The 26,372-nt window shown below is 53.2% G+C and overlaps 1 protein-coding gene across 3 annotated transcripts in view; it reads right to left on the bottom strand.

The window, feature by feature from the left end:
- The window catches only part of EPHB2 (EPH receptor B2), a gene marked incomplete at both ends in the record, with an annotated part of 175,173 nt that overhangs the window by 27,189 nt on the left and 121,612 nt on the right, over positions 1-26,372 (bottom strand). For all 3 annotated transcript variants that reach the window (XM_080691939.1, XM_080691940.1, XM_080691941.1), the window contains 2 exons: positions 13,582-13,917; positions 15,121-15,276. In XM_080691939.1, coding sequence (XP_080548065.1) covers positions 13,582-13,917; positions 15,121-15,276 — 492 coding nt within the window. The remainder of the gene's footprint in view (positions 1-13,581; positions 13,918-15,120; positions 15,277-26,372) is intronic.

Genomic DNA, 26,372 nt, shown 5'->3' with positions numbered 1-26,372 from the left:
GACCCTGTTTCAAAATAAAGAATAAAAAATCAGCCTGGGGGCATAGCTCAGAGGTAGAATGTCCCTGGGTTCAATCCCCAGCACCACACACACACACACACACACACACACACACAAAAAAAAAAAAAAAGGAAAGAAAAGCAAAGGAAAAGAAAAAAGAAAGCCTCTATTCTATCTAAGCCACTGTATTAGACTGGTCGCACCAACAGCCCTCTGTAACTCCTGTAGACCTCTCTTTCTGATGCTGGGTTTGGCCATGTGACTTGCTGTGGCCAATGGGATGTCAGCACATGGAGCTTCGCGGAGGCTTGCAAGCTTTTGAGCGAGTGCCCGCTGGCTCGTTGCTGTGACTGCCACGAGAGGTGTCCAGGCCAACGCGCAGCCCCACGGAGCTGGGGCGGCTCCATTTGTCTCAGCCAGGACCACTTGGGGACCAGCTGACAACAGCCAACCCCTACACAGGCCGCAGAGCCCTGACAGAATCCAAAAAGCTGCCGAGTGTCCAGAGAGAAGCACTGCAAATACATGCACGCATCCCACCGGGACCAGAGTAGCCTGCAGGGCCGCGCTTCTCCACGCGTCCTCAGCGCGGCCGCTTTGTAGCTCAGCTGTCTCATCGGGGCGGCAGCCGTCTCTTATTTTCCTTCCTGTAATGTGCAGCGAAACCCCATCTTCCGCTCCTTTGGGCCCCCAACGCCTTTATGCTTGGGGGGATCAGAGGGAAGACTCGGGCAGAGGGCTTGGCCTGGGAGGGAAGCGCTCCCTCCTCTCCCCGCGCGGCCCCCTCTTCCGGCCCGGGCGCACCAGGGGCTCCTCGGCTCGCTTCTCTCTGATCCTCTTGGCCTCCCAGGGAGAGAAGTAGGTGAGTCCATGCGGATGCCAGTTCCAGAGGCTGAGCCATTGTGAGCCCGCCCGCAGCAGGGCTGGAGGATCAGAGGAGAGCGCAGGGCAGAGAGGGCTCCAGGGAGTTGAAAGCCTCTCCAGGAGGGAGCCGCCAGCGAGGTGTCATGGGCAGAGACCAGGCCGGGTGTTGAGGACGGGCCTTGTGATCTCGGGCAGCCACCCAGTACATCTCAGGGCCTCCGTTTCCCTCTCGGTAAAAGGAGGTGTGTACCCTGGGGGACCTCAAAGCCCCCTGCCAAGGCTGGCGTGTTCCCTGCGACATAGGTTACCTTCTGTGGGAGGCAGAATCATGGCCCCAGAGCCATCCGTGCCCTGCTCCTCGGGCTCTGTGGCTGCAGTACCTTGCAAGGGGCCCTTGAGATGGGAGAGTTTTCTGGATTATCCAGGCAAATTCAACTTTGTCACTTAAGTTTTTTTTTTTTGTTTTTTTTTTTTTTGGTACTGGGGATTGAATCTAGGTGCACTCTACCTCTGAGCTACACCCCCACCCATTATATTTTTTGAAACAGGGTTTCGCTAAGTTGCAAAGGGTCTCACTAAGTTGCTGAAGTTGGTCTTGAACCTGCAATCCTCCTGTCTCAGCCTCCCAAGTACTGGGATTACAGGTGTGTACCAACCACACCTGGATACCTTCCCAGCAGGGAGCCAGAGAGCCGGCCAGCTGGGATGCATCTTCTTCTGAGAGGTGGGAGGCTGGATGTGACCCGGGGGTTCAGGGTGGCTCCCAGTTGACACCCTGCAAGGAAGCTGACCCTACTGCTGTGACTGCACAGATGGGGTTCTACCAACAACTTCCATCAACAAGGAGAGGGATCCCCCTAGCACCACAGGGAAGGACCACATCCTGATGATCCACCGGCCTTTCGAACCCTCAGAGCCCTACGGCTGAGAATGCACGCTGTTGTTTGTTGGCCAGTCTGCGGCGTTCTGGCGAGACAACCATAGAAAGCCGAGCCTGGCTGCCGCTAACAGTTCACCTTCTAAGTGCTGGATGTGTCATCCACACTGTCAGTCCTCATGACCTCCCGGCGAAGCTGGCGTGAGAGGTAAGGGGAGGCCAGCGAGGTTGGAGAAGCGTGTCTGGGCAGCCTGGCTGTGCAGCCTGGGAAGGGCCCTGTCTGTCTCCAGGAAGATGGTGGCGCTTCATTGCGGGTGGTTTGAGGCGCTGTGGGCGTGGCCAGGGCATGGGGAGGGGCCTCCTTTGTGCAAGGCCAGCCCCATCCCAGAGGCGAGTGTGGGGCCCTGAGCGCAGTGGTCTGTTCATTCAGGTTCTGCTTGTTGCTTTCTCTTTATCTATAAAGCAAAATTTAGCTGGGCCTGTAATCCCAGTATTTGGGAGGCTGAGACAGGAGGATCATAGGTTTGAGGACAGCCTCAGCAACTTAGCAAGACCCTCAGCAAACCTCGTGAGACTTAAAAAAAAATAAATAGGACTTCCGGGAAGATGGCGACGGAGAAAAGCGGCACTTACAAGTCCCGCTAACAATCGATCTCTATTACCACAAAACCAGCGCCCTTCAGAGCCAGAAAACACCACCAGCAAAGAAATAAAAACTGTAAATACAAGGGACAGAGAAAAAGAGGGCTGGAAAAATGAGACACCAGAAAGAAACCAGCCCGAAGTGCCGTGGCCACCACGGCGTGGAGCAGCCGGAGCTGTGGCATGAAGCGGCCGGAGCTGTGGCATGAAGCGGCCGGAGCCGCGGCGCGGGCTACATCTTCCCTAGCAGCACCAGGCTCCAGAGAGGAGGGGTGGACAGCAAACCAAAGTGAGCAGCAGCTGAACAGCTGGGCGGCAGTCAGCAGTTTTTTCGGCGCAAGGAGCATCTAAAGCTCCCAAGGGCCGGGATCAGCACACCCCATAGGGACTCAGCGAGCTCAAAACCAGAGAACTACGCCAATCTCACGGCCGAGGACACAACAGCAGGGCCTTACTGACAGCAACAGAAGCGAGTTCACTGGACGGCTGAAGACTAGTGCACTCAACCAGCCACCAGGCTCCAGAGATGAGGGGTGGACAGCGAGCCTAGGTGAGCAGTTGCTGAACAGCTGGGCGGCAGTCAGCAGTGTTTTTGGCGCAGGGAACATCTAAAGCTCCCAAGGGCTGGGCACAGCACACCTGGTAGGGACTCAGAGCGGAGCTCAAAACCAGAGAAGAAATACGCCAGCCTCACGGCTGAGGGCGTGGCAATGGTGTCATATTGCCAGCAGCAGCAGCTGCGAATCCACCGAGTCCACAACAGCTCCATCAGCACACCCAACAACCGTGAGTCAAATTGCGGCCCCTAGGGGAGAATTCCCAGTACTGCATTCCTAGGGACTTGCGCAGATAGTCTCCCTGGGTAAGAGATTTTAGCAGTGCAACCCAGTGGGGGAGTGGCGGTGGCAGAGATATCACACCATAGTCACAACTCCCCACTGGAGAACGCCCAACTTGGCACCCCCCATGGTCTAAGCAGCCTTGATTGACTTCCTGGGTCTGAGACTTTGCGATATAACCCAGTAAAGGAGTAGTGGTGACTGAGATACCACAGACTCGAGATCCAGAGCATCTTAAGTGAACTTGTAGTGACCCAGGGAAGAACCCAGAGAAGGCACAAATTTCCAAAATCATGGGAAAGAGAAATAACAATGGAGCAGTGAATGCCCACAACCCCACAACATCAGAATCAGATAACACAGAAAGCTAGAGATCTCTAGAAGATCAAATCAGGAAAATAACTTTAGAAATAATAGAGGACTTTCGAAAAGAATTCAGAGAGAGTCAAAAAGAGAAAAAAGATGTAATCATTGAAATAAAGGCCTCAATTCAAAGTATAAACAACAGATTAGACCACATGGAGAATAGAATCTCACTTCTTGAAGATGATCACTCCAAAAATGAACACATAGTTTCTAATTTAGGAAAAAAAAATCCGACAGCAGGAATCTGACATTGAAGAAATATGGGCCCATTTTAAGAGAGCTAACCTAAGAATAATTGAAATAGAGGAGGGAAAAGAAGGTGGAACCAAAGGGATCAATAATCTCTTCAAGGAAGTAATAGCAGAAAACTTTCCAAACATAGAGCAAGAGGTCAATACACAGGTCCAGGAAACTTATAGAACTCCCTTTAGACAGGATCAGAGAAGAGGATCCTCATGCCACATAATTGTCAAAATGACTAATGTGGAAGCCAAGGAGAGAATCTTAAAGGCAACAAAAACAAAAGGTCACGTGACATTCAGAGGCAAACCAATTAGAATCACTCCAGACTTCCCAAACCAAGTCATGAAAGCCAGAAGGGCTTGGAGTAACATATTCCAAACTCTGAAAGAAAACAACTTCCAGCTAAAAAATTCCTACCCAGCAAAACTATCCATCAAATTAGATGGGGAAATAAGAAGCTTCCATGATAAACAGAAACTGAAGGAATTTATGTCTTCAAAACCAGCGCTAGAGAAAATACTCAAGTAGATTAACTGCAAAGAGGAAATGGGTAATACACGCCAGAACCAAAGAAACAAGAATTCCCATCCAGCAAACAACTAAGCAAAGAAGAATAAATAGTATCTCAAACAGAAATAAGATCTTAACATGTTGGGAATTAAAAATTATCTCTCTATAATCACACTGAATGTAAACGGCCTCAACTCCCCAATAAAAAGACATAAAGTGGCAAAATGGATTAAAAGCCAGAATCCATCCATCTGCTGCTTACAAGAAACACACCTTACAAGTAAAGATAGGAACAAACTCAAGGTAAAGGGCTGGAGCAAGGTAATCCATGCTAATGGTACTCGAAGACAAGCAGGAGTAGCAACTATGATATCAGACAAGTTAGACTTCAAACCCAAACTTATTAGAAGAGACAAAGAAAGTCACATTTTACTGGTAAAAGGAATAGTCCAGCAAGAGGAAATAATAATAATCAACATCTATGCCCCAAATATAGGGGCAGCTACTTTCATAAATCAAACTCCTTGTGACATGAAGTCACACATAAATCCCAACACAATAATACTGGGAGACTTCAACACACCTCTCACAATACTAGACCGATCTTCCAGACAAAGGGTCAGTAAAGATGCTTCAGAACTAAAGAACACCATTAACCAAATGGACTTGTTGAACACATATAGAATATTTCACCCAACTACAGCGGAGTTTACATTTTTCTCAGCTGTTCACAGAACCTTCTCCAAAATAGATCACATCCTGGGACACAAAATGAGCACTAGCAAATTTAAAAAATGTTACATACTTCCTTGTGTCATTTCAGACCAAAATGGAATGAAACTAGAAATCAACTATAAGAAGACCCAGAGAAACAACATAAACATGTGGAGACTGAACACCACACTTCTGAATGAAGAATGGGTCATAGAAGATGTAAGAGGTGAAATCAAGAAATTTCTAGAAACAAATGAAAATAAAGATACAACATATCAAAACCTCTGGGACACTTTGAAGGCAGTATTAAGAGGAAAATTTATAGCACTGAGTGCTCACATAAGAAAAACAGAAAATCTTCAAATAAATAGCCTAACGACACACCTCAAAGCTCTTGAAAAGCAGGAACAATTGAACCCCAAATCCAGCAGAAGACGGGAAATTATTAAAATTAGAGCAGAAATTAACAAAATAGAGAATAAAAAAACAATACAGAAAATCAACAAAACCAAAAGCTGGTTTCTTGAATAAATTAACAAGATTGATAAACCACTAGCCAACCTAACTAAAAAAAAAAGAGAGAATCAACCCAAATTATGAAGATAAGAGATGAAAAAGGAGACATTACTACTGACAGCATAGAAATCCAGAGGATTATCAGAAACTACTTTGAAAAACTATACTCCAACAAAATGGAAAATCTGGAGGAAATCGACAACTTCCTAGATAATACAACCTTCCTAAACTGAGTCAAGAAGATATAGACCACTTAAACCAACCAATAACAATCAAAGAGATTGAAACAGCAATAAAGAGCTTACCATCAAAGAAAAGCCCAGGACCGGATGGTTTCCCAAGTGAATTCTATAAAACCTTTATAGAAGAGCTAACCCCAATACTACTCAAACTATTTTATGAAATAGAAAAAACCAGGACTCTCCCAAATACATTCTATGAAGCCAACATCACACTAATAGCCAAACCGAATAAAGACAGTTCAAGGAAGGAAAACTACAGGCCTATATCTCTGATGAACTTGGATGCAAAACTATTAAACAAAATACTAGCAACACGCATTCAAAACCACATTAAGAAAATCATACACCATGACCTGGTAGGGTTTATCCCAGGGATGCAAGGCTGGTTCAATATACGAAAATCAATCCATGTAATTCATCATATAAATAGAATCAAAGACAAAAATCACATGATCACCTCAATAGACACTGAAAAAGCATTTGATAAAATTCAACATCCATTTATGATAAAAACACTGCAGAGAATTGGAATAGAAGGAACATATCTCAACATTATTAAGGCAATCTACAATAAGCCCACTGCTAACATCATATTAAATGGGGAAAAACTTCAATAATTCCCCCTAAAAACTGGAACGAGACAAGGATGTCCACTATCACCACTTCTCTTCAATATAGTACTAGAGACTCTAGCCAGAGCAATACGGCAAGAAAAGGAAATCAAAGGAGTACAAATAGGAAAAGAAGAACTCAAGCTTTCACTATTTGCAGATGACATACTATATTTAGAAAACCCAACAAACTCAACCAAAAGGCTTATAGAACTGATCAACAAATTCAGCAAAGTATCTGGATACAAAATCAATTTTAAAAAATCAGAAGCTTTCCTGTACACCAACCATAAATCCACTGAAAAAGAAATTCAGAAAACACTTCCACTCAGGATCTCCCACAAGAAAATAAAATACCTAGGAATAAACTTGACCAAGGAGGTAAAAGATCTCTACAAAGAAAATTATAAAACACTGAAAAAAGAAATCGAAGAAGATATTAGAAGATGGAAAGATCTTCCATGTTCATGGATTGGCAGAATAAATATCATTAAAATGGCCATCGTCCCAAAAGTGATCTACAGATTTAACGCAATGCCCATTAAACTACCAAGATCATTCCTCACAGACATAGAAAAATCAGTCCTTAAATTTATCTGGAATAACAAAAAGCCCAGAATAGCCAAGGTAGTTCTCAGCAACAAAAACCATGCAGGAGGAATCACAATACCTGACTTTATACTACAAAGCCACTGTAATAAAAAACAGCATGGTACTGGCAAAAGAACAGATACATAGACCAATGGAGCAGAATAGAAGACCCAGAAACAAGTCCACACACTTTCAGCCAATTGATTTTTGACAAAGGGGCCAAAAACATACACTGGAAAAAAGATAGCCTCTTCAACAAATGGTGTTGGCAAAACTGGTTAACCATATGCAGAAAATTGGAAATTAATCCCACTTTTTCACCCTGTACAAAAGTCAACTCACGATGGACCAAAGACTTGAAAATTAAACCAGAGACCTTGAAGCTCCTTGAAGAGGGCATAGGTCCAACACTACAACACATAGGCACAGATAAACATTTCCTCAACAAGACCCCAAAGGCACAACAAATTAAAAGGAGAATCAATACATGGGATTGCATGAAACTGAAGAGCTTCTGTTCAGCAAAGGAAACTATCAAGAACCTCAATCGAGAGCCAACAGAATGGGAGAAGATTTTTGCCACCTACACCACCGATAGAGGACTAATGTCTAGAATATACAGAGAACTCAAGAAACTCAACACTAAGAAAACAAAGCATCCAATAACAAAATGGGCAAATGAACTAAATAGACACTTCACGAAAGAAGAAATTCAAATGGCCAATAAATGCATGAAAAAATGCTCAACATCACTGGCAATCAGAGAGATGCAAATCAAAACTACCCTGATATTTCACCTAACTCCAACTAGAATGGCAATCATTCAAAACACAAACAAAAACAGATGCTGGCGAGGATGTGGAGAAGTGGGAACTCTAAGACATTGTTGGTGGAATTGCAAATTAGTGCAACCACTTTGGAAAACAGTATGGAGAATATTCAGAAGAATGGAAACAAACCTACCATTTGATCCAGCAATACCACTTTTGCGTATCTACCCAAAAGATAGGAAGCCAAACTACCAAACTAATGCATGTGTTTCTATGTTCATAGCTGCACAATTCACCATAGCCAAACTATGGAACCAGCCAAGATGTCCATCAACAGATGAATGGATTACAAAACTGTGGGATATGTACACAATGGAATTTTACTCAGCCATCAAAAAAAACTCAATTACATCATTTTCAGGGAAATGGATGGAACTGGAGGACATTATGCTAAGTGAGATTAGTCAGTCACAAAAAATAAGAAATCAGATGCTTTCCCTAATATGTGAGAGTTAGGGAGAAATGGGTCATAGGAGGAACTCTTGAAAGAGGAAATCCTATAGAGGAGCAAAAAAGACAACCTAAAGGAGGATAAAGGAGGGGGGAAGAGGAAAAGCTCTAAAACACACAATGTACTTAAACATATCGAAGTCAACCACTAAGCCGAGCAAGGGAGGGAGGGATGGGGAGGGAATGGGGTGGGAATTGGGTAGGGGTTAAATCGGTGATGAGTACATGTTTGTACACACAAGTTTTTTTTACCCCAATATGATGTTTGAATATAATGCACCAATAAAAAAAATTAAAAGAAAAAAAAAAAAAGAAAGAGAAAGAAACTACTTTCCAGGGCAAGAAGTTTGAAAAACATTGGTGATCCTCTAAACCAAGTTTCATAATGTACATGAGCATATTAAAGGTTCTTATAATTAAAAATAAATAAATAAATAAATAAAATAGGATTTTCAGTGCTCCTGGGTTCAGCCTTTAGTACCAAGCAAGAAACCAACCAACAAACTCAAATTCAAGACGACAACAGGACCCAGCCGCTCATGGCACTGCAGGGTTCAGGGTTGAGGGCCTCGGCCAGTGCCTGGAACCTAGGAAGCTCAAGAGTGGTTTTTATCAGCGCGGATGCAGAAGGCTGCCCGTGACTGGGTGCCAACCTGTGCCGCAACCTGGGGACACCTTGAGTGCAGGAGCTGAAGCCACCACGGCCGCCCTGCAAGGACCAGGCGACGAGGCCCTGTAGAAGGACCCCAAGGGACAAGCTACCTGACTCGTCCGAGGTCACAAGCTGGGGAGCAGCCAGGCTTGAGTCAAAGCCAGGTTTATCCGCCTCGTTCCAAAGCCCTCCGGAACCCAGCGCGGTGTGGGTGTCGGAGCCTGCTTGGGCCAGATCCTGAGGGCTTAGGCCCGTCCGGCGTAGCCCCGAGGGTGGACTCCCTGAGGACCAGCCTGTGGTTTTGAATGCTGCACCCCGGAGCCCCAGGTCTGTGTGACCGTCTCTGCTTGCCATCTGCTGTCAGCTCACACGCCACCTCCTCAGAGAAGCTGCCCTCGGACGCGCACCCCGGCTGCCCCTCCTCTCGCCCATGTGTCCCTCTGGCGTTCTTTTCCTCTGTGTGTGGGCACGGTGCTGGGGATTGAACCCAGGGGGATTCTACCCCTGAGCTACACCCCCAGCCCTATTTGATTCTTATTTTATTTTTATTATTATTTTTTATTTGGAAACAGGGTCTCTTTAAGCCAGCGCGGCTGGCTTCGAACCTGTGCGATCCTCCTGTCTCCGCCTCCCAAGCGCAGGGATTACAAGTGTGCGCCACCACGCCTGGCATTGATTCTTATTTTAAAAGAGGGTCTCACTAGGTTGATGAGAGTCTCACTACTTGCTGAGGCTGTCCTCGAGCCTGCGGTTTCCCTGTCTCAGCCTCCCAAGTACTGGGATTAAAGGTGTGTGCTACCACACCTGGCTTCTGGTGAGTTTTTTTGGTGGGACTGGGGGGTTGAACCTAGGAGCATTCCGCTTTTGAGCCACCCCCACCCCGCAACCAGCCCTTTTATATTTTTGGTTTTGAAACAAGGCCTCATTAGGCTGTTGAGAGTCCTACCAAGGCACTGAGGCCTACTGCACGGGCCTTGAGGCTGTGTGCCCTCCTATCTCAGCCTCCTAGTTACCCTCTGGTGTTATGGTTTGTGTCCAGGGGCAAGGTGGCGGCCTGGCTGAAACCCTGGACTCTGGACAACTGGACCTGTCATCCCCAGCAGAGTGGCCTGGGCACGTTGCCTGTCCTCCCTGGGGCCGAGAGCGTGGCTCTTGAACGCAGGGCAGGAAGGTGTCCTGGTCAGGCTGGGGAGGCATAGGTGGCAGGATGGACTCTTGAAGTCGGGAGACAACTCTGGCCCTCCAAACGCCAAGGTTTTGCAAGCAAGGCCCAGCCGCTTGCCCCAAAGAAAGACTTTTTCCTTTTAAGGCAGTGGATTCGATATTTATATGCAGAATTTTAGGGTCTGGCTGAAAGTAGCCACTGAACACATGTGACTGAGAAGCGAGTCTGCAGCCTCACTTCCCGGCCGTGTCCCACTCCCCCACACCACGGTGGACTGTTCCCCATGGGGCGTCCCCTTCTAGGTGCCGGGAAAGCTACGGTGAGAAAAAACAGAGCCATTGCACATCCCTCGGTTGTGAAGACCAGGAGACAGACAGGAACTGAACGATCAAAAACACAAGGCTAAAATTTCAACCAGCAACTTGAAGGCCACGGTGCTGGGCCCCCGAGGTCGTGTCTGAGTCAGCAAAGTCAATAAGATGAGCTCAGGGCTGAAGGAAGAGCGGAGGAGTCCGGAGTGGGCTGAGAAGCCTTCCAGGCAGAGACCTGCCCACCTCTCACTGCCTGGGAAGAAATGATCTCTTCTGCCTATGCTCCTTCCACACACCTTCCAGGCCCACCAACCAAACAGCTTCTGGGTCCTCGTTCACCCTGCCTCATCTCAAGGGCGGGTACTAGGTCTTCTCCAGTGTAGACTTGGGGGCACACGGTGGTGGGTGTAAATCCTAGTTGAGGCCACTGAGCAGTGGGAATGTAAGTAAATGGCTCCGTCTCTCTGGGCTCAGTCTCCCCACCTGGCAAAGTGAACGATGCAGGGACAAGGTGCCCAGCTAGGCTCTGGGCAGCGGTGAGAGACAGAGCTTTTCAAGGCTCAGGACAAAGTGGGGCGAGTGGGTTACATACAACCCAGGAAGCTGAGGATCCACGACTCCCTCAGACCTGAGTTTTCCATCTCTGTCTGATGGTAAGAAACATCTGAGCCAATTGTCAAACATGCAGGCTCTCAGGGTCTACTCCTGGGGCTCTGATTCTGCAGGTCAGACCAAAAACCTGTGTTCTGGGAAAGCTCCCATATGGTTCTGATGTGGGGAAACTGAGGCTCAGAGGGGGGAAGTGATTTTCACATGTGTGATAGCACTGGACTTGCTCCCAGTTCTTCCTCCCCGTAGCAGGGCTACACAGCCATATCCTTGGCCCGGTAACTCCGGAGCCCCCTTCCTGAGGGCAGAGCGCACCTTCCCATCCTCAGATGAGGCCTTGGACATGCACCTGCTTTGGGCACTGAGGTATGGCTGGCTGCTGGTGAGGCATGGGTCCCACCCTTCACCCTAAGCAAGACAAGCCTGGGTGAGGAGGAGTACACTGAACACACCCCACGTCCTGGGTTCCTGCCCAGCACAAAGCGCCTGGCCAAGATGAGCCAAACCCTGGCTGAGCCACAGAGTAGTATTTGTATTGTCAATTACTAAGTTTGGAGGAGGTTTTGTTACACAGCATTACTGCAGCAATAGCTGACTAATACACCAAGGTCACAGCAAACGAGTGTCAAACCAATGATTCAAACTAGGTTTCCTCTTCCTATCCCAGGGCTTGCACTTTACTGCCTGTCTGTGTCTCAGTCCTGAGGGTTCCACCTGCACTCCTTCTCCCTGGAATCCCCTCACTTCCACCCTCTGCCTGACCACGACTCTCTGGGGATGTCCAGCTCCAGCTGGGAGGGGTCCATCCCAGCAGCCCAGGCTGGACCCCTTGCTGCTAAGAGGCTGAGGTGTCTTAGCAGCCAGACTGGCCTTCAGGGCTCCCAGTGGGTACAGGGGAGGCCCCCATGGCAGGGAGGGCTTCCGGAGCCTCCTCTGTGGCTTTTGCCTCCCCTCACCCGTGCTGGGAGCTGGGGCTTCCCCAGCTCAGAGACACTCAGCGCTGAGGCTTTGCTGTGTTGTGTGTCTCAGCCAAGAGCTGCTGGCTCTGATCTCTGGTTCCCTAAGATCTCTCGCTTTGAGTCAGCCCCCTCTGGACCCCAATCTGAGGGGGCTTCCATGCGCCCACAGCCCACAAGAACTGCAGGCACGGGCTCACAAACACGCCCCTTGGCCACAGCAACACGACACATTCCCAAACAAAACCACACTCCCTCTCAGATGTGAGCGCACAGCCCGGCGGAGCCCCGATTGGCTGTGTAAACTCACGGCAGAACACTTACGCGCTGCCCCAGGCCCCAGAGTGAGACCCGCCCGCTCACACACGCATAAACAAGCGCAAGCCACATGGCCGCAGTCACACGTGTTACAAACACATGGTTACCCACACGCGTAGGATGGCACCCACACACTCTCACAAACATCCAGGATCACACCCAAGACTGGATCCCCCCAGACGCCAGGGCCCTCGGATGCACCCCAGACGCTGCCAAGCACTGGAGGCCCTTAACCCAGCCAGTACCTACCTCGCACTCCTCCTGGTTTTGAGACATGACGCCTCTGAGTGTCACCTCCCCTTTCCTTCCATGTCTGTGTGTATCTCCTCTCCTCTCCTCTCCTCTCCTCTCCTCTCCTCTCCTCTCCTCTCCTCTCTTCTCCTCTCCTCTCCTTGGGAGCCCATTCAAGATTCCACTGGGCCTTCAAGCTGCAGGTCCAACCCTGCCTCCTCCAGGAAGCCTGCCAGGGCCTGCCCTGCACCTCTGTCTTGGTCCTCCACCCTGTGTGCTCACGGTGTGCCCCTGCTGGGCATCACAGCAGTTGGGCTTGGCAGGTGGCGCATGCCTGTAATCCCAGGATGATCCCAGGTTGGAGACCACATGACCCAGGGTCTTGCACTGATGGGCACTGCCCCGTCTTCCTTGCTTAAGACATGTTGTCCCTCTGGTCTGCTCGTCATCACAGACTCAGCTACAACCTCAGGCAAGGGGTGGGATGGGAGGTGAGATGACATGGAAATATTCCCCTCCCCTGAGCTGTGCCTTTTGGGGTTCTTTCACAAGAGGGAAATACAATTCCATGTTCTTTAAGTCATATAACGGTGTACCTTTTTGTTACAGCAGCCTAACTTTGACCAATACACACTCTACAAGAGGCAGCAGTAATTAGGAATGACACTCTATAAGAGATAACACACTTGCTCTCCAGGCTGGGTGTGTCCCAGGGAAAGCCTTTGAAAAGAAGAACTTGGCCGGGCGTGGTGGCCCACGCTTGTAATCCCCCGCGCTTGGGAGGCGGAGACAGGAGGATGGCAAAGGTTCGAAGCCAGCCGTGCTGGCGTAAGAGACCCTGTTTCAAAAATATAAAATAGGTCTGGGAGTGTAGCCCGGAGGAAGAAGGGCTTCCAGGAACCCCAGTACCACCAAAAAAAAAAAAGAAAAAAAAAGAAAAGAAGAACTTGCTCCGCAGATGGGAGAGAGCCTTTCCCAGGGTTGGCGGGGTACCCACAGGCACGCTGCAATGGCCCCCTTCCCCCACCTGAACCTGCAGCTTACCTGCTTGGTTAGTGGTGATGTTCACGGAGGCAAACTGAGGTGAGAAGGGGCTCTGGTCGGTGACGCCGTTCACGGCCTGGATCTCGAAGGTGTACTGGGTGTGGGCCAGCAGGTCGCTGATGTAAATGCGCGGCTCCGTCAGGCCCAGCTGGCGGGGCGCATACTGCACGTTGTCCCCGCAGCGGGTGCAGGCGCCCCGGCCCGAGCCACAGCTCTTGCAGATGATGTTGTAGACGAGGTCCTCGCGGCCTCCGGAGTCACGGGGCGGCGTCCACTCCAGCATGAGGGAGGTCTCATTGACGCTGGAGATGACGGCCTGGGGAGCGGAGGGGATGGCTGGGGAGGGGAGAGGTGCGGGTCAGTGGGGGCTGCGAGGGGCTGCTCCCCAGCTGACTGCTCCGTGCCTACTGCCAACCTTCAAATCCCTTCTCCTGTCTGCCCACCCCAGAGTCGTTTCTAGACAATTACTTATCTTGCCGGAATCTTTCTTTCCAAGCTCTGAAACCCTCTGTGTTACAGGAGACATTGCTTTTGTATCTGGGATGGAATATCTATTTTCTTCCTTTCCTTTTGCAAAACACAACTTCATTTGGGGCAGCGGTGTATTTAGCTAAAAGACTCCATTTCCCGAGCTTTCATGATAGCATGCTGGCCACTGATAAAGGACATAAGTTGCTGAATAGAGATACGTCTTAAAAAGGGAAAGAAATAGCCAGGCATGGCAGTGCTCACCTATAATCCTAGTGCTTGGGAGGCTGAGAAAGGAGGGTTGCAAGTTTGAGGTTAGTCTGGGCAACTTATCAAGAACTTGTTTCAAAATAAAATGTAAAATAAATTAAAAAAAGGACTAGGGGTGTACTCAGTGGTACAGTGCCTCCGAGTTCAATCCCCAGTACCACAACACAAGGTGGGTGGGGGGAGATAGCTATGGCATGCCCCTTTGTCCTCTCCCTCTTTCTGCTGCCTAAGAAAGTATGTGATGCCTGGAGCTGCAGCAGCCATGTTGGACATGCTGTGGCTGGCAGAAAGAGCCAGTCCCAGAAATCACCATGCCTTTTCCATGCCATCCCAGGGCTACTTACCTTGAGCTCCTTTTATAGCAAGAGAACAAATCTGTATGGTTGGAGCCCTGGGGGTCAGCTCTCGTTATTTATAGCTGAACACTGCTCCTGACTCTACAGGGGTTCGAACGCTGCCCTCTTGGCCACCCGTCTCCTAGAGAAGCTTGGCTGGCGATGCCGGCAGCCGCTGCCAGGTCCGAACACCACAGCCTTCTGCCACCGACCACACCTGCGCTGGCTCTCCTCCTGCCAAGCCTCCCATCTCCTGCCCCTTTGTGAATCGAGACCTTGACTTTATCCTCCATGTAACTGAGCAGATGGGGGTGAGGAGCCAGATGTCAGCCCCATGGTGCCCGGCCCCGGTCCTCAGCTGCCCACTCCAGACGGTAGCTCTCAGGGCAGTCACCACCCGCTCTGAGCTGTCCCACAGGTGCACCGGGCTGGCGCAGGCAGCTCCTTCGGGGGCCCCGCCACGTACTTGTGCAGGGCATGTCCAGGGGGTCCATGTCTGCTCTGTAGTAGCCGTTGCGGCAGACACAGTTGGTGGCCCCTTCGGAAGTGGTCCGGCTGTTGATGGGGCAGTGGGTGCAGGCCTCGTCTCCTTGATTGGCCTTGAAGGTTCCAGATGGACAACCTGGGGAGAAGACAAGGGGGTCACTGGGGAGACCAGGTGAGACCCCAAGATACCACAGCACATGGGTAGGTGCCAGAAAGCCCCATCTCTGCCTCCATGCACCCGTGGCCCCAGGCAGGTGCTTAAGCTCTCTGATACTTGGTCCTCCTACTTGTAAAACCATAATCTAAGGCCCAGTGCTGCAGGTGAGTATTTTTCAGGGGTGTGCAAGGCACATGACACAGCGCTCACAGTGTAGGTGCCCAGGAAACAGTGGCCGTTTACAGGTCAATCCATTTGTCAAAATAAAGAGGGGCTGCAGTACCGGGGATATCCTGAAGGGGCACTGTTTGTTCCTGGGGTGCTGTTTGTTCCTAGCCCACATTTGGCATTCTGGACCCCTCCGAGGGGGTATGCTGTGGTCTTTATCTTTCTCAGGGGTCTGCGCCTTGTGGCAGACCCCTGAGAAATCACACGTGTTCCAATCCACTCTCCTGGGTGGCTCTGGGCTGGGAACCAGGAGGTCAAGGGCTAGGCCCTGCCTCCCTCCCAGCCTCAGCCTGTTAAGAGTCCAGGTCAGCTGACCCCTTAGAGGGACCGTGCAAAGGGTGAGTGGGTGGGAAAGAGCTCTGGAGGACAAGAACCTCTAAAATGAATGGGTACAATGCTGCTGATTTATTTCTGTGCCGGGGCCCTCACCTGGAATTCATTTCATGCCTGGGTGCTGTGTGAGCTTGAACAAGTGACTCTGCCTCTGACCTGGCTCCAGAGGCCACTTCTGTAGCCCCCAGGCTGCGCCGTCCCCGAGCGACTCCCTTTGCGCCCACACCCATGAGTGCTGCCCATCCAGGGTGCTCCGCACTTTACACTGCTGGCTCTGGGGCCCTGAGCCCTCCCCGTGCCCAGTGGTCCTCCTGGAGCCTTCCTGCTGTGGGATGAGGGGGTGGCCTGCTATCTGGGCTCCTGGGACCCTCAAGATGTGTGAGCCATAACCCTGGGCCTGGCTCATGGTCAGCCCCTGTGAGTTTGTTTCATCCCCCATAGAGGGGGACACAGGTTCCCTGGGAGGGCCTAGAGTCATCCTAACAGAAGCCAGAGGGGTTTGGTCCCAAGATCAGGAAGCTCCTGGCTCCTCTCTGGAGAACACGGGCCGGCTCAGCGAGCCTGCTCCATCTGGGCCAGCGGGCGGGTGGGCGGGCGGCTGCTCCCCCCACCCCAACGCCAGCTCCTCCATCTGCACATCTTCCCTCCCCAGCCTCTCCAGACCACCCCTTCCAGGGGCGGTCCTTCTCCAGCTTCCTAGTCTCAGGATCTGTGACACTGAGCTTCCTAAAACCTACTCTTCCCCACCCAGTGGCACATCCCATCCAACCTGTCACGAAGAACCCCACCCCCTACAGCCATCAATTACCAGGTCTTCCCTCCAGCAGGGCCCAGCCTGGGCCGCCTCCCAGCCCTGTGGGCATCTAGAAAGCTCTTCCCACACACTCCTTAGCCTGGCGGGGCCATCTGGGCTTCCTCCTGTCCACCCTCCAGAGCCAGCTTTCTAAGACAAATCTTTCTGTGTCTCTTAAGAGTGCGCCATGGGAGACAATGGAATATTATTCAGCTGCCAAAAGGCACAAAGTACTGATACAGGTTCCCAGATGGGTGAACTTTGAAAACTATCTTGTGCTCGGCGAAAGAAGGCGGTCACAAAAGTTATGATTCCATTTATAGGAAACAGGTCCAGAAGAGGCACATCTGAAGAGACAGAAAGTCAATACGAGGCTGCCAGGGCAGGGGACAGGGGAGCGTGGGAAAGGACTACTAATGGGTAGCAGGGTTTCTTTGGGGTGATGAAGATGTTCTCAAATCGATTGCGGTGGTGCTTGTAAGATTCTGTGAATGCTCCAAAGCCCATTAAACTGTACCCTTGGCCCAGGCAAGCCGAGCGGCGGCGTGGGATTCAAAGCACCCACAATGGTGCTCCACTACCAGGGCAGGGCCCACGCTTCAGGGTCCCTTGGCCTGAGGGCTGGCCTGGCCCAGCTCTCCAGCCTGAGGTCCACCCTGCCTGGCCCTCGGCCCCACTCCCACCTGCGGGTGGTCCCCAGGCCTACCCCAACTGGGCTTTGTCCTCCCTGTCCGTGCCCCCTGGAATGCCCACTCTCCATCATCAGACACCATTTGTCCAGGAAGTCTCCCCAGGCCTCTGGGGGGATTTGGTGCCCCGTGTAACCACTTATTTATGACTCCATCTGCCTGGCTGGACTCTAAACACTGATATAATGCCAGCTATCGAGGACAGGAAGAGTATCCAGACCAACCCCATTGTTAGCCTTTGAGGAAATCGAGGCCCAGGGAGGAAGAGACGGGCGTGGCTGTTGGAGGCAGGGGCAGACTGTATTCTTGAGACCGCCATGACATGGCCTGGGTCTTCCTTCCCTCATTGTCTACCATGCCTTAGAGGCCTGGGTCTCAGGTACAGAAGTGGGAAGAAAGCAAGGGGGTCCTGAGACACCCACCTGCTCACTGAGTGGGCAGGTGTGTCGGCTGGGATAGGCCCCCTGCAGACTCAGTCTCCCCATCTGGAGAGGGGGCTGATGAGACCTGTGTGGTACCGGCGACGGGGGGCCCGTGAGTGGTTCCCTCTGCTTCCTCTTTGCCTCCCACTCACCTTCCAGCCACTGAAGGGAGCTGGAGCTGCTGCCAGCTGCTGAGACTCACCATGGCTCCCAACTACGCTCTGAATGAGGCCCTGGTCCAGCACTGCCCACATGCCCTGAGGTCAGCCGGGCCTCCCGGCCTCCTCAGGGGCTCCAGCCAGTAGGTCACTGAGTGGGCTCGCCTCTTGGCCTATGGCCATGTAGCACCCGCTGCCGGAGCTGGCCCCTTGTTCACCATCCCCACCCGCCAAAGCGACTTGCTGTGCTATCTCAGTCTCTGTTTCCATTGCTGACCCTTGTGGAGATAAGCTAGAAGGCAGTTTATAAATCTGCACAACTCCCTTTTCCCTGTGCTGGATGGAGCTAGAGCGAGGAACGCTGCCTGCCCTGGTGACATGAGCTAGTTCTGAGCAGGGCGTGGACCACAGCAGGTGTGTTCTCTAGCTCTTGGCTGAGCGATGCCTCCCCACAGGCGCTGGGAGGAGGAGATGAGCAGCCTCGGCCTCCCCAGGCTGTCTTCCACACTCAGATCCCTCTCCACCTCCCACTCCTGCTCCCCAAGGCCTTGCCCAGGCCCGTCCACTAGGGTGACCAGGTTCTTTTCAAATGAGAAGTCCTGTATCCCAGAAACCCCCTTAGTCCTGGGCAAGCAGGGAGGGTGGACTGTGCCCCTCTCCAGCCCCTCTCCCCTGGTCTCAGTGCCCTAGACATCCTGGCTCTGCCCCTGCCCCCCTGAGGACTGGTGGATCTGATGTGGCCCTGGGGGAGGCCTGCCCTCCAGGACAGGGGACGCGGGACAGGCTCACACGCAGGGCTGGTTAGGGAGCAAAAGGCCCCGCTTGGCTCCGCCTGCGTTTCTCCCACCAGAACACCCCGGGCGCGGCGCCAAGTGGGAAGAGGTTCATCGCACGGTTGGCGCTTGTGAGCCAGGCTGGCCCAGACCAGCGCCACCTCCGGACTTATGTGACACGGGCTTGCCTTTGTTCTGCCCACAGGCTGGTGGAGCTTGAGCCTCTGATCTCGACCACTAAAGATACCAGAACCTAGCAGGGGATGCGGCACACAGTAGGTGCTGAGTTAATTTGGTTTGCTGAATAAAGGCAGGACTGTCTTCTCAAATAGACAGTGAGCAACTCTAGGGCGGAGGCCGTGGGTCTGAATGGGTGGAGATGCCCAGAGCACTTAGCCCATATGCCGTGTACTAACCAAACACGAGCTATGGTCACTCACTGGGCAAGGAGGGAAAATAATCACCTTCACTTGCTAGGTGCTTTCCAGGCCCAGTGCTAAGTGCTGGCTTGGACTCTCACTTAATCCACAGAAGCAGGGACCATTATTGTTCCCATTTTAAAGACGAGGAAACTGAGGCTCAGGAGTGACCTCTGTAAGGTCACATAGCTAGTCAATGGCAGAGCTGAGTTGGGGCTTCTGTTCTTTGTGATTTCAAAGACCTTGTGCCCAATGCTCCAGGTCACAGACGTTGTGAAGAGGTCAGCGGTCAGGCTGGAGAGCATCCCATCAGGCCCTCCCGGGGCCGCTCAGCAGGATACAGAGCCTGGCTCTCAAGCCCAGGACTTGGGGGCTAGAGCGTCAGCCGGCTCCAGACTTCTGCAGATGCTGGAGCCCTTGGCCAGGAAGCCCAGGGAAGGGACAGGCATGGCAGGCAGCCAGCTGGGGACAGGACAGAGGATTACAGGGAAACAGATTTTCTCCCCGCCTGCCCCCTGGGCTCCAGGGATAGGTGATAATTGACCAAGCGATCCCGGAGTCAGGCCGAGGCAGGGCTCCATCTGGGCCTGGCACGGTGGGGCTGCTAATTGGCACTGAGTGATCCTCAAAGCCTCAATGGCTGGCTTGCTGCCTCTGCTCCCTCCACCCCCCCTCCTAGGGATGCTGGTTTAATCCCAGGGACGACTGAAGCCACCGTGGAGTCAACCGCTCGGCCAGGCCCTCGGCCAGGCCCGGTGTGCCAGGAGGCGGGGGCTTGGGCGGAGCGTCTGTCTCCCTGGCGGTCTGTGGATGAATGAAGGGCTCCGTCTGTGGTTCAGGTAGAGGGGGCATCTGCAGAGGCTTACGCCCCCCGCATGCCGGTGCCCTGGGCAGGCACCGTGGAGCCACTGCCAGGGCTGAATCCTAGTCCTGCCTTGCCTCAACCGTGTGATCAGGGGCAAGTTACCTAACCTGTCTGTGCCGTGGTTTCCTGGTGGTGCAACGAGGATTAGGGCACTATTGGCTTTGTAATCATGGGGTACATAATGTGAGTTTGCTGCAGTAAAACACTCAGAACAGGGTCCCCCTCGCTCACATTTAGGGTGACACGGGGCTCGCGACCAACGCACAGGTGGAGTATCTCTTATTCGAGATGCTTGGGATCAGAAGCGTTTGGCATGTCAGATTTAGACTATTTGCATGTACATCATGAGAAATCTTGGGCACGGGACCCAAGTCTAAGTAGGAAATTGATTTGTGTTTTATATACACCTTTTACACCCAGCCTGAAAGCAATTTCACACGACGTGTTGGAGAGCTTTGTGCACGGAACCAAGCTGCCTGGCGTGGAATTGTCCACATGTGATGCCGTGGGGACACTCACGGGGTGATGGAGTTTGAAGCACTTCAGATTAGGGATGCTTGGCCTGCATTCATTTGTTCTTGGCCCATTGCTTGCTATGTGCCAAACAAAGCCTGGGGCTATGGAGAGGGGAAGACGGGGCCCCTATCTTCAGGAGCTCAGGCCCAGCTGGGGAGAGGCGTGCTGTAAGTCTGGGTAGAGGGCATCTCTTGAGGCCTTGGTGTGTGCCAGGCTCTGAGCAGGGCTGGCGTGTCTCTCTTCCCTGCTGCTGAGGGCAGAGTGAGCTCTGCGGGCCACAGCGCCAGGTCTGCAGGGCAGCCCCTCCCTCGGGGCCTGCCTTGTGCTCTCCAGGAAGGAAGTTCTGGGTTTGGGTTGGGGAGAGGGGTTTGCATGAAGAGTCCTGGACCCAGAGTGGGTGGGTGGGGCTGGGTGGGCTTCTCCGTGAGCCAGGACTGCTTCTTCCCCACTCCGGCTCAACTCTGTGTGTAAGGCAGGCTCTGGCCGGGACCACGTCCATGGGCTTTTGCAGGCATCAGGCTCTGGCGGCGGACAGGCCCACGTAGTGGGTCTGGCTCTGCAGAAAAGCTGCCTGGTATGTTTTGGGGGCCCTGTGCTGTGCCTGTGGCGGGGGGGCTTGCCAATTCTGTGGCTAACCGGGAGGGTTTGGGGTCTGCCTCATGCAAACTGTTTTTGCGTTTAGCGCTCTTCCTGCTCTTGCCACAGAAGTTAGCCCAGCAGCAGTCCCCCAGACCGGGCAGGGTGCCCGGTCTTCTGTGCCATGGGTAAGCTGTGCTGGCAGCTCCCAGGATGGGAGGATCTGCTTGCTTTCAACATGTCGGCCCGGGATGTGCAGGTGCTGAGCCAGGAGCCTCTCTGGCCACGACTTCCTGAGCCCCCGTGACCGCCCTGTGTGGGAGGGATGCTCATTCCAGTTGATTTGTTTGATTTTACTTGGTACTGGAAATTGAACCCAGAGTCATTCTACCTGCAAGCTACACCCCCAGCCCCATTTTTTTTATTCTTTATTTTGAAACAAGGTCACGCTAGACTGCTGAGGGTCCTCAAACCTGTGCTCACATCTCATGTCTCAGCCTCCCCAAGTATTGGGATCACAGGCTGTGCCATCACGCCCCTCTGTCAACCCATATTAAAGATGAAGAAATTGAGAAAAGGAAGCGGCCCATCCAAAGTCACTCAGAGACTCAGGGCCAGAGCCCTAAGCAGCTGTGACTCCACCGTCCATTCTCTTTCTAAAACACACGCTCTTGAGATCCTTGGTATCCCCCGGGTGGAGGATGCCCCGCGTACTCACTCCTTCCTTTCCCAGATGGGCCTGCCTAGCCAGGTTAAGTTCAGGGGGGCCTCAGGGCTGTCCCTGGTTGAGGTAGCACCCACTGGGACCACCCAGGTGGTGTCAATCATTCTGCCCCTCCCCCATGTGCCCAGGGAGGGGCATGGCTCTGGTGGGGACCGGGCATGGAACCCCACCAGCCACTGGCAGGGCTACGGAAGTCAGAAGGCAGCAGTGGGTATGGCATGAACATGCCCCCCTGTGCCTGGAAGACGCCCAGGCCTCCTTCCTGGACCAGCCACCTGACAGGTCACTCTTCTGCTCAAGAGTCTTCTGAGGCTCTCTGGTGCCCATGGGGCATCCATCCTGCTTGGGCCTCCCATCCATGGCCACTGGCCAGCTGTGACTCTTATGTTCCCAGCCACAGCCGTGTGGTCTGTTCCCTGGACCTTTACCAGGGCAGGGCCCTCCCCAGCTTGGCTCACTCCTTCCAGCCTTTGGATCGAAGCTCCAGCCCGAAGCCCAGGTCCCTGTCCTGGGAGGCGGTCTCCTGCCAGGGCTGCCTCTCCCGAGTCCCCGAATCTCCCGTGGCACTTCACGGAGCCACTGCGCCCTTAATTGGGGTTGTAGCAGCCTCTCTTATCTGCCCAGAGCACAGTGACGGGATGGCAGGTGCCCGCGAGATCTGGCACCTCTGGGCCCCAGGCGGCGGCCCAGAAAGGTGGACTTCCGTGTCCGCCAGCCCGCTGCGTGTGGACGGGCGTGTGGGTGGGGCTTGTGACTGGCCTCTAGATGCCCCACGCTCCTCCTCCTGACCCTGGTGGTGGGCTCTCAGGCTTCCTACCTTCATCCTCAGCATTGGTGAACATCTGTCCACCCCCTCCTCCCCTCCTCCTGCCCAGCTGTGGGTTTCACGAGGCTGATAACGACTTTCTGAGAGGCCGGCGGGGGGGGGGGTGCGGGGGTCTTCATCCCTCAGCCTAAGCCACGGCCACCAGAACTTCCTAACCACTGGGAAGTGTGGGGAGGTGCGGGGATGGAGATCACAGTCTTTAGAGGAGCCAAACGTGGGCGCCTGCAACCAGCAGGGGTGGGTATGGTTGTTCCTCAGCCCAGGGCTCCCAGCCCCTGGACCCCAAGTCAGGCCCCCAGCCCTGGCCCTGGCCGGCCTCCCTGAGACATCCCAGCTCCCCCTCGTGGGGGCCAGAGCTCCTGCCTGGCCAGCAGGCAGCCCCATCCCTCCAATTTCCTCCCAATTAATCAAGCTCTGAACTTTTTAATTATCTGCCTGCAGGGCGACTCCCCACTCTGGTGAAGCAATTAAGGACATTTTCAAGTGCTGTGTGGCTGCCGCGGGCAGGCAGCGTGGGCTGACCAGACCCTGATGGAGGAGGTGAGCAGAGAAGGAGGAGGGGTGGCCAGTGTCCCCGCCACTGGGCTGAGGGGGTTATCCCGGGGTGCAGGCCGGTGCTGTGCTGGGGACCTGGGGCCACACCGTCCAGGACACCCACTTGTGTTCATTTCATGGCCCTGTCTACAGCTAGACTCTGATTTTAGAGAATACGGAGTTCCCGGGGGCCAGGCCCCCGCTAGATGCCTTTTGACATCTCTGACTCTTCACTCTGACCTGGGAGTAGGAAATGTGTTTGTGTTACAGACGAGGAAATGGAGGCGATTCTCGGATGCGCTGGAATCTGGAGCCGGCTCTGATGCCACAGCTGCTCCCTTCTGCCGTCTCTAGATTATCAGCCTGCGGCCTGTAAGAGTGCCCGGGAACACCAGGAGAAGGAACACCGGGCACCTTCCGGAGATGTGCCTCAAGCAGAGGTCTGCAGAAAAATGCATGCCCTCCATGTGCAGCGCTGCTGGGGAGATAGGGCGCTGCAGGCAGGAGCGCAGCCTGCGCCAAGGCACAGAGGTGAGCGGTGCGGGGCCTGCAGCCTGAAGTTCAAGGTGAGAGAGGCAGGAGAGGGGGCTGGAGAAGCAGGAGGATCCAGGGCATCGGAGAGAACCCAGAACTCACACCGCGTCCTGGGCTAAACTCTGCACTTTATGACTATAGACTGAACACATGATCCAGAAAGGGAGAGTGACCCTGCCTAAGGTCACACGGCATGTGAGCGCCCGACAGAGCCCAGGTGGAAGCTTGGGCGTGCTGATGCTGAGATTGGAGTGAGGAAAGAGGAGCTTCCGCCTTGTTTCCCAGCCTTCGCTTGCTTTCCTAGGGCCACTGTCAGCCTCCCCCTGCAGAAGGAGGATCCTGCAAAACAGGGGAATCTGGGCTGTTCTGCTCAGAGATCCCAGCAGCTCCCATCCCACTTGGAGTAAAAACTAACCACCTGCCCGCCTGCGCAATCCTCCAAATCCACCTCCTAGTGCCTCCCATGGGTCACAAGGACTGCCCGGGAACGCCGGCCTCCTCCAGTACGGGGCTTGACACCTGCTGTTTCCTCTGCCTGGGTCCTCTTCACCCAGCATTGGGGTTAATAGCATACCCCAACAACTCTCCAGAGAAAAATGGGGAGCAGTCAGGAGCCCCTCTCCCTGGCTGGTGACATGATCGTCATGGCCAGGCTGCAGAGGCGGGAGCCCCCAGCCTGCAGTCCTTGGGACTCACAGGCCCTGGAAGAGCAAGTGTTAAATAATAATCACGACGCGCCCAGGGGAAGCCGGGAAGCTTGACACATCTGGCAGGGCCGGGCCCAGGCCCCCAGGCACATCTGGCTGCTGTATTGACAGGTGGTGTAGCGGGTCACTGAGATGGGGCCTGGCGTACCCCATCCTGTTGCCAGGAGGTGGTGACCGGCCCAGTGGAGCTGAGGAGTGAACCCGCATGGCCCACGTGTGTCCCTGTGGCGCCTATAGCCGCACCTTGGTGGCCACATCGGGACCCAGAACCTGGCTGTCAGATTTCTAAGCCAGTGTATCAGTGTGTGGCTAGGCCACCCCTGCTGGGCTTGGGGAACCTGGGACAGCCCCTCCCTCTCCAGGTGGGGGGTCTTTTCGGGGTCACTTTGTGTGGACTTCCCCTTCTACGGGCTCAGTAATGTGTTCATCAGCCCCACCTGAGGGAGCCCCCAGGTCCCAGCCTGCCCTCCTCCCTCCCCCCACCTGCCCCAGAGAACGCTGTGGTCATTAATAAGGGCACAGTTAGCTGTCAGCAGAGAACATGTCTGGAATTTTTTACCTGCTCAGTGAGCTCGGTTAAGGCAACAAAGCTCGGGACCCCCCGGGGAAGCAGCTGCCGCACACCTTCCAGGGGCCGGGCCGCCAGGGCCAGGGCAAGAGGGGCCTGCGGGCTTCTCCGGGGGGTCCACAGGCCCCAGCCTGCGCAGGGCAGTTTTTTTCCAGGCCAGTGGAGAAAGTGACAAAGCACTGGAGATTCCTGGCAGAAGTGGTTTTTTTCAACCCAACAGGCAGGGTGAGGACTCCGGCAATGAACATCTCCCCCTCCCTGGGTGACGCAGGGCCCTCTGGGGCCAGAAGGGCTTAGTGGGCTAGTTCCCTCTCCTCCTCTTCCCTTCTTACAGCAAGGGAAACTGAGGCCTAGGCTGGGAAAACTAACTTGTTTGTGCCAGAGGAAAGTAACTGCTTCTCTTTTTGGGTTCTGTATAGGTCTTCTCCCTCCTTCCCTCCCTTTTTTCTCTTTCTCCCTCCCTTCCTGAGCACCATCAGGATCTGTGGCCAAAAGATGGGCATGGTGGTGCACACCTGTGTCACCTCAGGACTTGGGAGACAAAGACACGAGGGTCACAGCCTCGGCAACTCAGTGAGACCCTGCTTTAAACTACAAAATAAAACGGGCTGGGGGTGTAGCTCAGAGAAAAAATGCCCCTGGGTTTAAGCCCCAGTCCCTCTCTCTCTCTCTCTCTCTCTCTCTCTCTCTCTCTCTCTCTCTCACACACACACACACACACACACACACACACACACGATTGTTGGCAGTCTCAGGGCACGTTCCAAGTTCACAATGGTTGCTTTGCACTGCTGAGTCCGGGCTGTGTGTGGGAACAGCGGCAAGTGAGGAGGACAGTCCCTGTCCACATGGGGCCAACAGTCCAGCAAGTGAGAGACAGAGGGAAGAAGCAATAGACAAAACAAAAATAATATATGCAATTTGTGAAGGACCGTGAAGGAGACCATTGTGGACTCCGGAACATTCTCTGAAACTTTGGCAACAAATTCTAACGGTGGGGGCTGGGACATTTAAAAAGAAACACTGAAGCCAGGCGTGCTGGCTCATGCCTGTGATGGTAGTACTTTGGAGGCTGAGACAGGAGGATTGAAGGTTCGAGGCAGCCTCAGCAACTTAGCAAGACCCTGTCTCAAAATGAAAAATAAAATTGGGCTAGGGTGTATCTTGGAGGTAGATTGTCCTTGGGTTCATTCCCCAGAAACACACACACATGCACGCACGCACGCACACTGAGGAGGAGAGTGTGTTGCTGGTAGGTCTGCACTGGGAAGGCTGGGCCAGCACCATGGGTCCTCATGAGTATGTGGGGCTGAGAGCTGAGAGCTGGGTGGTGCTGGGCGCTTGATACTCAACTGCTCCCTGCCCAGCTGTCTACAACCTCAGACAGAAGGAACGATTATGCCCCAGAAG

This window comes from Muscardinus avellanarius (assembly GCF_963383645.1).
Source record: "Muscardinus avellanarius genome assembly, chromosome: 3".
Classification (NCBI taxonomy): domain Eukaryota; kingdom Metazoa; phylum Chordata; class Mammalia; order Rodentia; family Gliridae; genus Muscardinus; species Muscardinus avellanarius.
This window is presented reverse-complemented; position numbering and strand designations above follow the sequence as displayed.